This window comes from Salvelinus sp. IW2-2015, linkage group LG37 (assembly GCF_002910315.2).
Source record: "Salvelinus sp. IW2-2015 linkage group LG37, ASM291031v2, whole genome shotgun sequence".
Taxonomy (NCBI): domain Eukaryota; kingdom Metazoa; phylum Chordata; class Actinopteri; order Salmoniformes; family Salmonidae; genus Salvelinus; species Salvelinus sp. IW2-2015.
This window is the reverse complement of record NC_036876.1, coordinates 10,194,696-10,209,190: the sequence shown is the minus strand read 5'-3', so window position 1 is coordinate 10,209,190 and position 14,495 is coordinate 10,194,696. Positions and strand designations below refer to the sequence as shown.

Genomic DNA, 14,495 nt, shown 5'->3' with positions numbered 1-14,495 from the left:
CATCCCTACAGCAATTATAAAAAATAAAAAGAACTTAAAATTAACCTCTTTTTACAGCTACAGAGTAGAGCCCAGAAGACATGAAAGTATAATTCAACTCTTCCAATGTGGTCAAGGCAGATGGCACAAACCTACAAACACAAAATACATATAGGCTCCACTCACATCTGATTTGGTGGACATATTGTCCTCCATGTCGGAGTCGTTGGCGTCCGTCAACTCCGAGAACGGAGGTAGCGTCGGCGCCTTCCTGCGCTCCCCCAGCGCCTCACCGCCGTCCACCCGCAGTTTAGCGGGCCGCACCTGGGATTTGTCCTTCAGCAGTTTCTTATCCGAGTAGTGGGACTGGGGGTACGGCAGCAACGAGCCCCCCGGTGGCTTTAACGTCAACTCCGAGAAGCCCTTCTTGCGCTTTTTGGTCAGGTGGTCCTCGCTGTCGGTGATGGACAGTCGCTTGTTAGTCCCTGTCCCATTCCCAGCCCCGTGCGAGTAGCCCCCTTCCTGCCGGTGCTCCTTGGACATGGCCTTGGGCTCCTTGAAGCCCATCTTGGGGATGGGGGGGTTGTCCCGAAGAGGCTGGTTCTCTTTGGGTTTCTTGGATGTATCTTTGGAGGCTTTGCTTGGTTCCCTGCTACAGTCTCTGAAGGCACTTTTGGGCTCTTTCAAAGGCTTGTCCTTGTAGTCCTTGGAGGGTTTGTGGAGCTTGGATGAGCTGGTGGTGGTTGTGGTGAGGAGAGAGTCAGATCCTTTGAAGCCGTCCTGCAGCGAAAAGCACATAGATTAGGTCTCAATTTATTTGGATGGTCGATCAAGCTATCAACTTTAACTCTTCATGTGCAACAACAACTTCTAAGGTTACTTTGGGATTTGAGCTACCTTTAGGTTTAATGGATAGTTGAACAGTTTATTGATATGGTTCACTAACTAAGTGATTATCTGAATAACAAGTTCTACCATTTGGATTAAATACAGCCCGCACAAGCTACGTACATAATGAAAAAAGTTAGTTCAGCCCTAACTAACACTCAGAGGATTGCACACTGGCAAGAGGAAAGATGGAGAAATCCCGTCTCAGGGTCAGTGGACACGATGGGGCAAACACCTAATTAGTTTGTTTGACCCACTTTGTTGCTAATCGTCAGCATGTCAATGAGCTCAGCTAATAACTCCCTTGATCCATAGCGGACGGTATGGGCCTAAGTACATTTTTGATCAAGGGCTTTTCTATATACACACACCACTGAAATTAGTCTTCATCAACTGTTGACTAGATATCCAGGGAAATGGTTAGGGATGATGCAATTTGAGGTTTGCCACTTCAGTGAGATTTGTTGGGGTCAATATATATTTTTTAAACACTACAGGGAATTATTTACTTGGCTTCCAGCGCTGAAGGCTTGATTACAATGCTCAAATCAATACGCCCCAGACAAATAAATGAGCACAGAAAAGGTTTGGTCTGGTCATGGCATTTTAAAAGGAGTCTTAATACTTTGTGTTCATTTTGAGAAAGCCCTTGTGCCACCCTGGGGTTCTGTACTGCTCGCTCAATAAAGAGCACGTCTATTCTAGAAAAAATAAAAGAAAAAGGGTTTACTTGAGAAAAGAGCTGGGAACTTGTTTTGTCCAGAATGTGGGGGAAGGGAGGGAAGACTCAACAGCTGTAAGTGCGACCTTAGTGGCACGGCCGGTGAGCAAACCTGGAGATGGAAGCGACTAAAGCCAGTGCATTCTCTTTTCACTAACTAAACGACACAGGCTGTTTGTCCCGGGGTCACGCCTGCTGGCCCCCCGTCAATATTTCATCAATGCCATGAAGCCATTAAGCATGTCTAGACGACAGGGGGGGGTGGGGGGGTGTTACGACCTGCCCAAACTACCTCCAAAACCCTTTTATTTTGCTCCTGACCCTGGGACCTTTTGGACGTAAAGCTGCTAACCCACTCACAAAACTACTCCCACCAACAAACTTTAAAGGCCGTTTATAGCAAAGTTTTACTGGTCTGAAAGTGATGCGCTTCGCCAATAACAGCCCCAATACATTAACTGGCCACAAAAACAGCACCCAATCCCTCCCACTGGTACTTGCCACTCCAGAGTATATGGATGTGTGCATCATCTACTTTACTGCAGTCTACTTGTTACAATCACCTGCTACTCAGTGCTATGTACAGAGAATATTACTTTCAAAGCTGCTTATGCACCTTATAACTGTCAAGGCAACTGAGAAACTAACTGGTTCTTTACGCATTGTGCTGTTTTGTAGTTATGTGCAACAATTGAGTTTTGGTCGTTTAGCCTATAAAAATGCACTTATAGTCAAGTAAAACTTGGCAGACTGCCCATAGCAATCAGTAACACTTTTAAAAAAAACAAGTCGGGTACAAGTGAACTGGAGGGAGAGGAGACAACAGTAGGTGTATTGCCATTGGACGTTAGTGGAAGATAATGGTAGAACTACTGTGCGTGTGTGACCCCTCTGTGCCATCAGTAATCCATCACACACGCACAGTCTGTTTGGATTGGAAACCGTTTCCATGTGCACTGGGCCTCTCGTAACCCAGTCCTGCCAGAGTGGGCTCTGCCAGGCCGCGGTAAATGATACCATTTAAAGGGCCTAAAAATAACAAGTAAATGGAAGCAACATGCCAGTTTATTGACATGTATGATTTACAGCCATGACGGATAATACCACATATGCATCTAAAAGTTGGCTTTCTGAGAACAATTGCATCACAATGAAACACTGATACGTACCAAGCTTCAACAGGCTTTAAAACTAAAGTGACTTTTATATACTGCCTAATTGATACATTATGGCCGGTGCTATAACCGTCATTGGTAGCATAGGACTTCAGTGTGTCTGAAAGTTATTGGGAACAGGACCATGTGGTCTCGCAGCAGCCAAGAAATGCAGAGTTGAACATCTTTTGGAAATCCACAGAATTTAAATACCCTCAACATCTTTGAACCTAGCCAAGTATGAGTTTAAATATTCTAAACACCTTTGAACCCAGCCAAGTATACTGTGATTATTATTATTATTATTTTTTGGGGGGGGGCTTTGAAGTGGGAGTTCTTTGGGAAGAGTTTGAGAAGAGGGGGAGTCGGTCTAGCCCTGGTCTGTACCTGGAGACCGCTACTGACCTTCGACCCTGGGAAGGCCTTGCTTTTCTTAGCGTCTGAGAAGGTCAATGTCAGGGAGTTGCTGGGGAGGGTGGGCAGCTTGAGGTGCTGGCCGAACAGAGATGTGGAACCCTCCTGCATTACCATCACCTGGAAGTAAAACGGGGTCATTTAGCCAAGGCCTTTATCCAGTGACATATTTAATATATAATAATGTAGCCTGTGGGAATCAAATCTACAACAGAAAAATAATATAGTAATAATACACTGCAATAAAAAGGGCAGAGATATTAACAGAATGATATTGTCCTGATGTGGAAAACAGTTTTCTATTGTATTGTATTTTGTGCCCACATGGTCTGGGAGTGAAGAGCTTAACCAATCTATTTGAATATCAAGTACAGCATGAATTGGACTGTTTCATAACTCCTGCTTATTATAGCTGCTTGTGTGTAAAACTAAAGACTGCTTGTGTTTGGATATTATTATTTTTTTTTAGGGAGGCTAGCAGATTATTGTAGCGTTCTTGTCGATGCCAAGAGCAGCAAACCTCCTCAAAAAAATAAACTTGTCCACTTAACACGGCACGTTATTCCTGGAACTGCTCACAGACAGTCATTACTTTGTATGGAATGACAGTGAGCACACGCGAGCAAAGAAAAGACAACACAGCTGCTTCCCTGTGTGTCTAAATTTGAGGGTGCGTTTGTTTGTGGTGTCACTTCAACATAGCAGCCGAGGGAAGAATAAACACATTTCATGTCTTGCCTAGCAGCAAGATCTAAACAAAGGGTTAACACTTCACTGGGAACATGAGGCCCGTTTCTCTGAGGTTGAAATGATCTGCTGTGAGTCAGCACCAAAACTACTTAGTAAGCATTTCCTTTGATACAACTATCCCTACCTTTCAGTCTTTCCATTACCCTCTCTCCAAATGAAACCAACAGATGTCAAACTCTTTTAGGAGGGGGATAACAGAGCTAGGCGGGGTGGGTTCTGCATTTACAATGGTAGGGGAAACACTGGGTCAACAACATGGGGAAAGTCTCAGAAATAATAGAAGCTTGCCCAACTGTGCATATTGGATACAGGTCTTGGATACAAGTCTATATTGTCAAAGCCAATCGTTGTCAATGTCATAGTGAGTGGACCAATAGCATTGAAGCTTCAGTATCAACACATTCTTGTGTGTAAATATCTCAATTGGAAGAATGTTGCAGTTCACATGATAAGTCTTACTTGAGAGTCGTCCAAACTTCTTTTGTGAGGATCCCGTTGCTGTGAAGGACACACATAAAGCATGTTAGTGCACTCACACCAATCAGCTCTATTGGAGAAAGCCTCAAAACATCCAGAGAAAGCTGAATAAATGTTACTATGGCAAACCAGTCCTTTCTTAATTAAACCATGTCACAGTCAGCGCGTATTTTTCCAATCGTATTTGTTTCCTCTGAAAAGGCCTGTAGACATTAAGGTGTATGATGTCATGCGCAAAACCAAAAAGCATTGGTGTGTTACTGGAAGGAGCATGGAGAGTGGCCTGCTAAAAATAAAAAACTCATGACCTTACAAATTACATATGTTCCTGAAGCGATTGTCCACAAAAATGTTTTGGGACATTCCTATGTGGGCACACAAGGTTTTTGGGAGGGCCGTGGGAAGAAAATAAAATAAAAAGAACAAGACCATTTGCCTACCAATGGCTGGCCTGATAAGCCCATTTGCCTACCAATGGCTGGCCTGATAAGCCCATTTGCCTACCAATGGCTGGCCTGATAAGCCCATTTGCCTACCAATGGCTGGCGTGATATGCAACCGACATGGTTCATATCTCGTGGCCAGCAAGGTCAAAGTTCTTATGTCATCTGGATGTTTTTAAAGTGTTATTCATTGCGTTACATTCCCTTCAACTTCTGATTTGTCATTTAATAATACCTCTCCAGGGGTTGGCCATACTGGATATGAAGGCCTATTCTCAAGCCCTGCTCTCACAGCTGAATCAGGTGTTCAAGGAAGGCTGGAGCAAAAGCCTACCCATCCAGTATGGCCACCCATGCTTATGGCTATTAAGATACACACCAGCTATTGAGATGCACCCCTAGTCAATTTCCATCTCCCACCCCCCAGTCCTGTCATCTTGTACCCCGCCGGCTTTAAGCAGCTTCCTGCGGAACTCCTCCGTGGGATTGTTGAAGGTGAGCTTCTCGCAGCGCAGGTGATTGACTGGCGGGTGGCCGTCCAAGTGTAGAAACAGGTCGTAGTCGAAGCGCACTTTCTTAGGTTCTTCCTGAGAGGTGCAGTGGGACATCCGTAGGAACAAAAGAAAGGAGAGAAGTCAGTTGGGTACCAAAGTCCAAATGGTAAAATGTATATTGATAGAGATATATATATATTTTTTTGCCATTACCCACAATTCAAATGCTACTTTTAGATTATTAAAGGTCCCAATGTGGGATGATCATGGTCTCTTATATATCAGGCTAAGCCAAATGTTTAAGGGTTGGAATCTTTAGTAAGCAACGCAGGTCAAAACCTTGTTAAATGTACCTTATTTCTGAAGTAAACTTCAATGGGCAAGATGAAGCCTGCGTATCCAGACTCCTCCACTTTATAGGGTGGATCCTTGCACACTGAAATATAGAGAGGGGGGGGAAAAAAGTGCTTTTCAGTCAATGCTGTGTGTTCACTTGTAAATACGTTATCCTTAGTCCTCTGAAACAATGATATGAATCCCGTGTGCTCCCTGTGTCGGTCACCACTCAGTGTTTCTAATGTGTCGGTCACTAAAGCCTTAAAAAAATAAAAAATAAGTGGGCGAGCTCCGACAAGCTCCTTAGAAAAAGTGAACGTGATTAGAAAACAAATCTAATTCCAACCACAAGCAACAGCAAAGTCTCAAGGTACCAAATATATTCCTCTTAACATTATTATATATCTTTTTTTAAGTATTAACCTACATTGTCATCAAGGTTACTTTCAGATTACAAACACAAAGCCCTTAATGTGTGTATGAGACATTGGCACTAATGGGAATTGGAATGTCTCTTGCTGCCAGCCACACTTGCTCACAGCTTCACACTGCCAAGGTACTACCTGAAAGCGCTCCCTCTACTGGGATCTCATTATAAACATGAAGACCATTTCCGCCACCAATCTGATGCAACACGGATACCAGAAACACTGGGCTAATATCAGATATAAATACATCTCAAATCCTGGCAGCCCACGACATGAAACGCTTGGTTCCCATCAAGCTCTTCAGGACAAACAACCTGCGCTTCAGGTCAGATGACCCCCCTCGGACACACCTGTTTGTCATTCCCCACGTCCCTGGGGGCTTTGCAGCAAGACTGCCAATTAGTCTGCATGTTCAGTCAGTGTGTGTATTTACTGATAGTAAGGCATCTGAAAGGCAAATTTAAGAGAATCTACTAGCTCCCTTTCAACATCTTTTAGCTTTTGTTCATCTTTACGGAGTAGCATGTGCAGCATAACCATAGTATTACAGTTTGTACATTGATAAGGCGCTAAGTAATATACAATGGGCTCCTTAGCTCATTTAATCTCATTTGGAGGAGTGGTATAGTATAAATTCAGTCATTATAACTCTGTCAAGGTCAGACAGTCTTTTAAAAAGGCAGTAAAAGCAGGGAATGGCAGGGCACAGCATGACAGACAACCAACAGGGATAAACAATACATTCAGAGAAAAATGGGTTTTTAAATGACTGCGTTCTCCACCAGTGTATGCCAACCGTTCAAACTAGCCAAATCTGACAAATTGAGAAACGGTTCTCGAAACGTCAAAAAAAAAAGAAGTGTTGAAATGGTCAAAAAAAGTACTCGTCCCCTACAGAGTCCTGGCTGGCAGTAACCTAGTACAAAGAGAGAAAAATCCAAGGAGCCAAACTGCAACGTCAGACAGGAAGTCAGTTGTTCACATTACACCAGCTCTAAGCGCCACCACCTTCGGGTTGACTGATGGCTAGACCAGAGTCAACCTCACTGCTGGGGTACGCGCTGCCCCAGAACCCAATAACGCTGAGCAAATATTGTGGGTCGTGATTAATTGCGTGGTCGGGTCAGGTTCAATTACATGTGGCTAAAAGGTTCCATTCACCGTAGCCTGCCGAACTTATTTATGTAGAACCTGGAAAATATGAGTTGAGGATGAGATGAGTTGCACCACACAGAAACATAGTGTGGGATAGTCTGGGCTCTGTGTGAGCAGTTCTCTTTCACATATTTAAGCCTCCGACATTTATCCCCCCATGTGGCGGTGACGTGGAGAAGCAGGTTTGTCGACCTAAGAGAGACTGTCTGGAAGGTGTTTCCTGAGGGTTAGCTAGCATCAACACCTGGTCTCCCAGGTATGCTGCTACCTCCCACTGTCTCCTACTTGTTGCCCAGGAAAGAGCACCCCCATCATTTAACACAGCAAAGCTCAACAACCCATTCACCACATGACCTTATAGGCCTTTTCTCATTTAGATTTGCTCAACTCAAGGAGGACAGTCTTCCGCTTGCCTACTAAGGAAGACACTTATCAGTTCCCGGGTCACGGAGGAAAGAGGACGGACTTTTGACAAAAAAAAACACCATGGTCTTGATAGCCCCCAAAGTCATTAGGGGCTGTAATGTACATTTTTGGGATTCGTCAAAAATGTAGGATCCCTGCTGCATGGTAAATCTCATGTGGCAACAAAACTGGATAAGCAACCAGTGAAGAGTAGATCACCATTAGAAGCACACTGCTTGTAATCTACACATAGCAACAAGTGACCCTAGAATGGAACTCATTAAATTGATGAGAAAAGATTTACCAAGCCAACACATTGGCTATGTTACCATCTCTGTGTGCGTCACAGACAGGAAAGGTGAAGGAGGAAAGCAAATTAAATGACTGAGCTTTGAGCTGTGGGAGGAGTTTGGCTTGGCAGTACCATCTTGGCTATGGTTCCCTAGTCGAAATTGAAAAGGTCACTGTACATGTGAAGGAGCAACTGAAAGGCAGGTTAGCGTTTTTCGTAATGAATCTTGTTCTGGAGGAAGCTCTGCAGAGTAGTCACTAATTGGCACAGCCCAAAAGTTATAAAAATCTGATTTTAAACCTAACCACACTGATAAACCTAATGCCAAACCTTGACCTTCAAAGACAAATTCAAATTTTTGTTTATGACAATTTTGACTTTGCAACAGGCACATCTAGCAGAATGTTCTGCCTACAGGACAAGACTCATCCCAATAAACAACATGCAACTGGAAGAGCGAGGTACACAATACACTCATTGACCTGTAACAGGAACTTTGCCAACGATTAGAGCAGAGTTTGGAAGGGAGACAGAGGGCCAGCCTATTTATTGAGCAGGCCCGAGGTACTCACTTTTTCTCCCCGTGGATCAAGCCGAGATGTCAATCATAGAACAATGCCAGTCACAATGCATTTTCCCTTTCCCCAGAGACTGGTTTGTAATGAGCCAAACGTTGGACATAGAACTGAACAGTACAATAAAAAAAAGTTGAAGACATCTTGCAGCTACTTCACCAACAGCTCCTTCCGCTCATGAAATCAGATGTTCCCTCTTCCCCCTTGCCCTCCCCCTATTTGCACCCACTCTTCTCAAATGGCGAGTGTTTAACTTAACCTCTACGGGATCGGTGGCTTTAATTTGGTATCTTACATGTGTGATTTAATGAAAGTTTGATTTTTATATCATTTTATTTGAATATGGCGCTCTGTATTTTCCCTGGCTATTGGCCAGGTGGGACGATTGCGTCCCACCTACCCCAGAGAGGTTAATCTAACGGCACTGTCCAATTTACAGTTGCTATTACAGTGAAATAATACCATGCTATTGTTTGAGGAGAGTGCACAGTTATATACTTGAACATGTATCGATAAACCAATTAGGGGACATTTGGGCAGACTTGATACAACATTTTGAACAGTAATGCAATGATTCATTGGATCAGTCTAAGACTTTGCACACACTGCGGCCATCTAGTGGCACAAATCTAAATTGCACCTAAACTGCAATACTACATTGTGGCATTTCAAAGATAAAAAGCATGTTTTTTTCTTTGTATTATCTTTTACCAGATCTAATGTGTTAGTCTCCTACATTAATTTCACATTTCCACAAACTTCAAAGTGTTTCCTTTCAAACCTTGCTTCAGGTTCTGAGTTACAGGCATTTTTAACATGCCTTTACTGCATCGTGCTTAGGATTAGTGCCATAGGTTTAATTACGGAATGCTTTCTCTTCCCTAACAGATGCACTTACCGTCTGTAAAGTAACTGTTAGAATACAGATTATCCACTTGCACTTTGCGAAACTTTACCCTAAGGCACTTTCAAGAGAAAATAAATACATCTGTCAAGTTGATCCGTCAAAGCGGCTGAATAAAAAGCTTTCGTAGAGGACATGCTGTCATACTCCATATTGTAACTCATATGGGCCTCCGTCTGCCTATGGAAGAACAGAAACATTGATGGAACAGGTACATACTGGTAACTAGTCAAATATTGACACCTATACAAATTAGTTATATTTCAAGCTCTATTCAACAGCGCTCACACTTGCAGTTTAAAAACCCAAGTAATTTGAAAGCTAGTCTTTAGTCTGACTATTTCTACTGGTTGACATTTGGTCCATGACTCAGCTGAAACACCATTATTCATGGAACTGCAGCCTTACCGTTCCTGTTGTTCCGTAGGCAGACGGTGCACTAGCTGTGTTGCATCATTTAACTGGAACATCTAGAGATTCTAGTGTCTAAGGCCATCAAGCCACAGTGAATCACTTCCATTTTTAAGCGAACGTCCCAGCTGTGAGGTCTTGAATGACAGGCCGTGCAGAAAGGTCAAGCGTCTTCCCAACGGGAAAGGATAGCACAGAAGATATTAAGAGGTGCTTTCAAGTCCATTTTAACGTCCAACTTTAAAAGAATTACAACTGTTGACAAAAGCTCTACAGAATCAAATGAAGTTGTGATATCACAATAATTATCCTGAAACAAACTTCTGCACATCGAGACTATTTAATAGTGGCGTGAGCTGCTCAATCTATGGAGAGTAATGATTAGATGCTCCGCAGAGGTGAGTCCTCAGTCCGCTGCTGAACATCTTCCCTCACCCTCCCCCAAACCACTGTGGTTACCATGCTCCACACACAGGCCAGTGTACAACCAAGGAGAGGTCACCTGCTCCCCTTTGGACTAATCGAGTTAGCAAGGGACTTAAAACGCAGGGGGCCAGTTGCTAAGCTCGTAGGAAAAAGCCAATGCTGCAAAAAAAGGTGTCACCCAGGATATCCCCTGGTCAAGCAAGTGCCAAACTATGGAAGGCGGCAGGTTATGGCCTTAAAGGAGTTGACTGAAGAGTTCTAGACAGTATTGCACAATGCTCATGTAAAGGGGGGTGGAGTGTAGACCATGCTGTGGCCTTCATCAAATCTGCTCATTCACTTGGCCAAGCAGCGGCCGACCTGAAATAACAAACCATTTGCAAAATTAAAATTGGTTTGCCGATAATTGGTCCCAGGCATGGGCTTAATTACCACAGGCTCGACGCTCTCCGCTCCCCATTTACCTCTCCCTCTAGCTTTTTTCTTCTGCACTGTTGACCTATATGACTGGCTGTAGACTGATGTACAAGCCCATGAGCAGCCCTCAGCCCTAGACTGATTACAGGAAAATGCTAATCTAAGCATTTTCATTAGGACCTAACTCAATGCCACAACATGGGTGTCAGTCTGTCCAATCAAAAAGGGGAAGGAAGTAGAATGTCACAACTGTGATCTGAAGAGAACCGCCACTAACAATCTATGGCTATGGGGAGTTCATTTATCCTCATTCTCTATCATTGTATCAAACAAGGCTAATTCCTCAAGCAGACTGCTACACAAATACCTGAAAGTCATCAGCACCAAAACGTTCCTTATAGTTGAAGACTTTAGTGTAGTTTTGACCACTACTGTAGCAGCAGGGACCAACCTGACCTGGCAACTCATGCGCTAATCAAAGACATACAGCCTGTTTCCTGCCAGGGCCCAGCTCTTGTTCATATAGGCAATTTGCTCCCTTTTGCCAATGACGAGTGGAAGTTTGAATTAGTGGAGAGAGATGGTCCAATGCTCAGACAAAAACAACGACAAAAGGAAAACGAGAAAAGACAGGGAGAACCAGGGATAAAAGCGCTTCCCCAAAGCACATCTTGCCATTTGGGGGTGGGAAGACGACGTCTCAAAACACAAAAAAAGGTGTGATTCTTCACCTACCATATTGGAAGACACCAAAGACAGGGAGGGGGTTGTGTCACTGAAGCTACAGGGTGTCATGGTAGCAGAGCTCAGACATACACAAAACACTCAGTGGGATTTCTCCTAGACTGACACGGGTCCTGAGAGAGAGAGATGGGAGACCTCAGGGGGAGTACATGAACAATACCAACCTCGTAACCAAATCATAAACATCTGTCACTCGAATACAGTGGACCACTTCCTCAAGCTTCCCTTACGACGTCACACAAGTCACGCTTACTATTCTACCTGATTATAGTACGGGCACTATCAGTGTGGGAAAATAGTATTTTAGGGGCATGATGGTTGGATCTCATGAGAATAGTATGGCCTACTCCATGACTACAGCATAAAAAAATGAAAGTTCCCTCTAGTGCCTTTCGGTTTCCCCATGGTTCCTACACATACACCCCACACCCTCTTGTTCAGAAATAGACAACCACAGATCTCTCGCCTAGATCTTGAGGGTGCAACTTCCCGTCCCATACACCCCTTTACACTACTGATCCAAAACAGCTGAATGTGAGCGTACTGAATGATGATTCAGCGGCCAGGCCGACGCTGATATAAAGGGGTGAACAGTGAACACGTGTAGGCAATATCCTCATTCACCAACCACAGCTGAGCACAGAGGGAAAAACACTAAACACCAAGCTTAACAGTCCATGGCGGACCTCAAAGTAAACCCCAAACGAGAGCATTCTTTTTATAGCCTTAGAAAACACTACTCATAACAAGACTTTGTTTTTAATTACGAAGATCATTAATTAGAAAGTCATTCAACGCAAGACAAAGCATTTATAGTGAGCAAAAAAAGACACCAGCACGCTCTCAACAGCATTAAGTAGTTATGCGAACAATGGCATGATACCGGCCAAACAGATTGGGTTAGGTCAGTCTGCATGGGACCTTGACTGAACTCGGTATAGTTTTCCCACCCAGTCCCCTCTTAGATTTGTAGTGTCTCCCTGATGCCAGCTATCCCCTGTAATTGACCATTAGGGGCCAAGATGGTAAGGGGATACATTCCTTTAGCCCAAAACCCCACACCAGCTCACCACACCCCCCCCCTCCAATCAACGAACGAGGGCACGAGGTTTACTAGAAAACAGGGCACTCACACGCCGTAATTGGCACCATACCAGGGTGATCGGTTGCCGGGTAGAATTCCATTATGGTTCTAATTAAAAGGCCATTAATGGTGGCTGCGGCGACCAATTTCACTCCCTCGCAATGCGATTTAATTTCCTGTACAGTATAGTTTTCAGCATACCTTGCTGAACTCCCTGGCTTGTAAAAGGCTTAAGAACGCCAAATCCCCCCCCCCCGCCATATTTTACCCAGGGAGCCTTGCTGTCAGCACAGCGGCTAGCCATCGGTCAACAAGGCCATTGGTGGTCCCTCTATCACTCCCGATGTTCAAGCTGCTCCCCCAGCCTTCAAAAGCACTCTACCAGACCAGCGCCGCACCAGGTTTTCATTTGATTCTTTGTCCTGTGTAGTGCCACTGTAATAATGGAGGCATGATGGGAGATGACAAATATACAGTACCAGTCAAAAGTTTTAGAACACCCACTCAAGGTTCTTTTTTTTCTTCATAGTATTATTTCATAGTTTTGATGTCTTCACTATTATTCTACAATGTAGAAAATAGTAATAAAGAAAAACCCTGGAATGAGTAGCTTTGTCCAAACTTGCCTGGTACTGTATATTTTTTTATTATTAAACCATTTCTTATAAAATCTGTGCTTTTGAAACTAACAATTTCCTCTAATAGAATATAGTCATCCAGTACTTCTACAAATTTCTCTACTGGCTTTTTTAAAAAGAAAAACTGGCATTGCAGTTAAAGATGCATTACATGGAAGGACAACAAAGCTATCAGGAAACGCAGGCAGTTGCCATCACTGCCAACCACCTCGCCCACCCAGGAACAGAGCGCGTGAAACAGAACAAAGCTGGTGTTGCATCACCCGTTTGTCATCACTGCCTCCATGCCGTCGGATTACCCCCAAGCTCCTCTGTACCAGAAAGTATTTCCCACTCTGCTTTAACTCCTTGTGCTGCAGGTGGGGAAGATGAGCACTGCACAAGTCATACATATGGTAGATGGGACGGTTCATTTAGACAAACTGCAAGGGTGTCATGCTCACAATAGACCTAGTCGAACAATGCATAAAATATATGGTCAAATCTTTCCAATAGCCCTTTTGTAGACACCTTTTTAGAAAAAGTCTACCTTGAGATTAAGGGTCCACTCATCATTTTCAAATTGCTTTATAGATTAGGCACAAAGTTGCTGTGTGAAAGCACTTATGAGAAATTGACAAGTTGCTTCGGTCATATTTTTAAAGTATTTCCAACCATTCTGAATCAAATATTTGAACGACAAAATATTACTTCTACTTAAATTACAGATAAGGACTGCCAAAAGAAAAATACTAATATTTTCTAAAAAAGACTAATTCCTTTTTTAAAAGCAGTGACGGGACAGTCTTTGAAAAAGTGACCGATTACAAACAATAAGATTAACCTGTTCCTTGGCCTAAACTAAAATAAATGTATTTCTGCCCCGATTCCTCACTGTGCTCACCACATCCCTCACCCCGCTTACAGATATCCATCTATAGCAAGCATTTAGACACGTGAAGTTATTTGGAGTGACGTAAGAGGGATCTTCGTCTGCTTGAGTTCATCTGTCCGTTTGTCTGAAGCCGATGTGTTGATCCTGCCGTCTTGGTCAAAGTCTCTGTTGAAAAATTGATTCTCAACGAGCCTAACCTGGTTAAAATATTTTAGACAATCTGACATGGCCTAAATGCAACAAAGTAAAACAATTGGAATCTGATGGAAACCAGGAGGCGCGAAACGAAAAGGAGCCAAAATAGTTTTCATATCGTGAAGCCACATTTAACTTTCATGAACACAGAATCAGTTTAGTACATCAAGACAGTGCCCAAGAATAACTAATAGGCATGACAGAGTATGGCAGGGGTGTGTAAACCTCAAGCGGATGACAATTACTCAGTACTCAAATTCCAGTTCAACAAAGCCAAACACCTTGCCATTT

At 43.5% G+C, this 14,495-nt stretch overlaps 1 protein-coding gene across 5 annotated transcripts in view; it reads right to left on the bottom strand.

Moving 5' to 3' along the window:
- Positions 1–14,495, bottom strand: part of mllt3 (MLLT3 super elongation complex subunit) — a 51,912-nt gene that overhangs the window by 17,070 nt on the left and 20,347 nt on the right. For 3 of the 5 annotated variants that reach the window (XM_023982440.2, XM_023982436.2, XM_023982439.2), the window contains exons 3-7: positions 5,674–5,756; positions 5,270–5,413; positions 4,366–4,404; positions 3,130–3,276; positions 166–759 (exon numbers count right to left, since the gene is read on the bottom strand). In XM_023982440.2, coding sequence (XP_023838208.1) covers positions 166–759; positions 3,130–3,276; positions 4,366–4,404; positions 5,270–5,413; positions 5,674–5,756 — 1,007 coding nt within the window. The remainder of the gene's footprint in view (positions 1–165; positions 760–3,129; positions 3,277–4,365; positions 4,405–5,269; positions 5,414–5,673; positions 5,757–14,495) is intronic. The other 2 variants (XM_023982438.2, XM_070437949.1) reach the window with 2 other exon arrangements.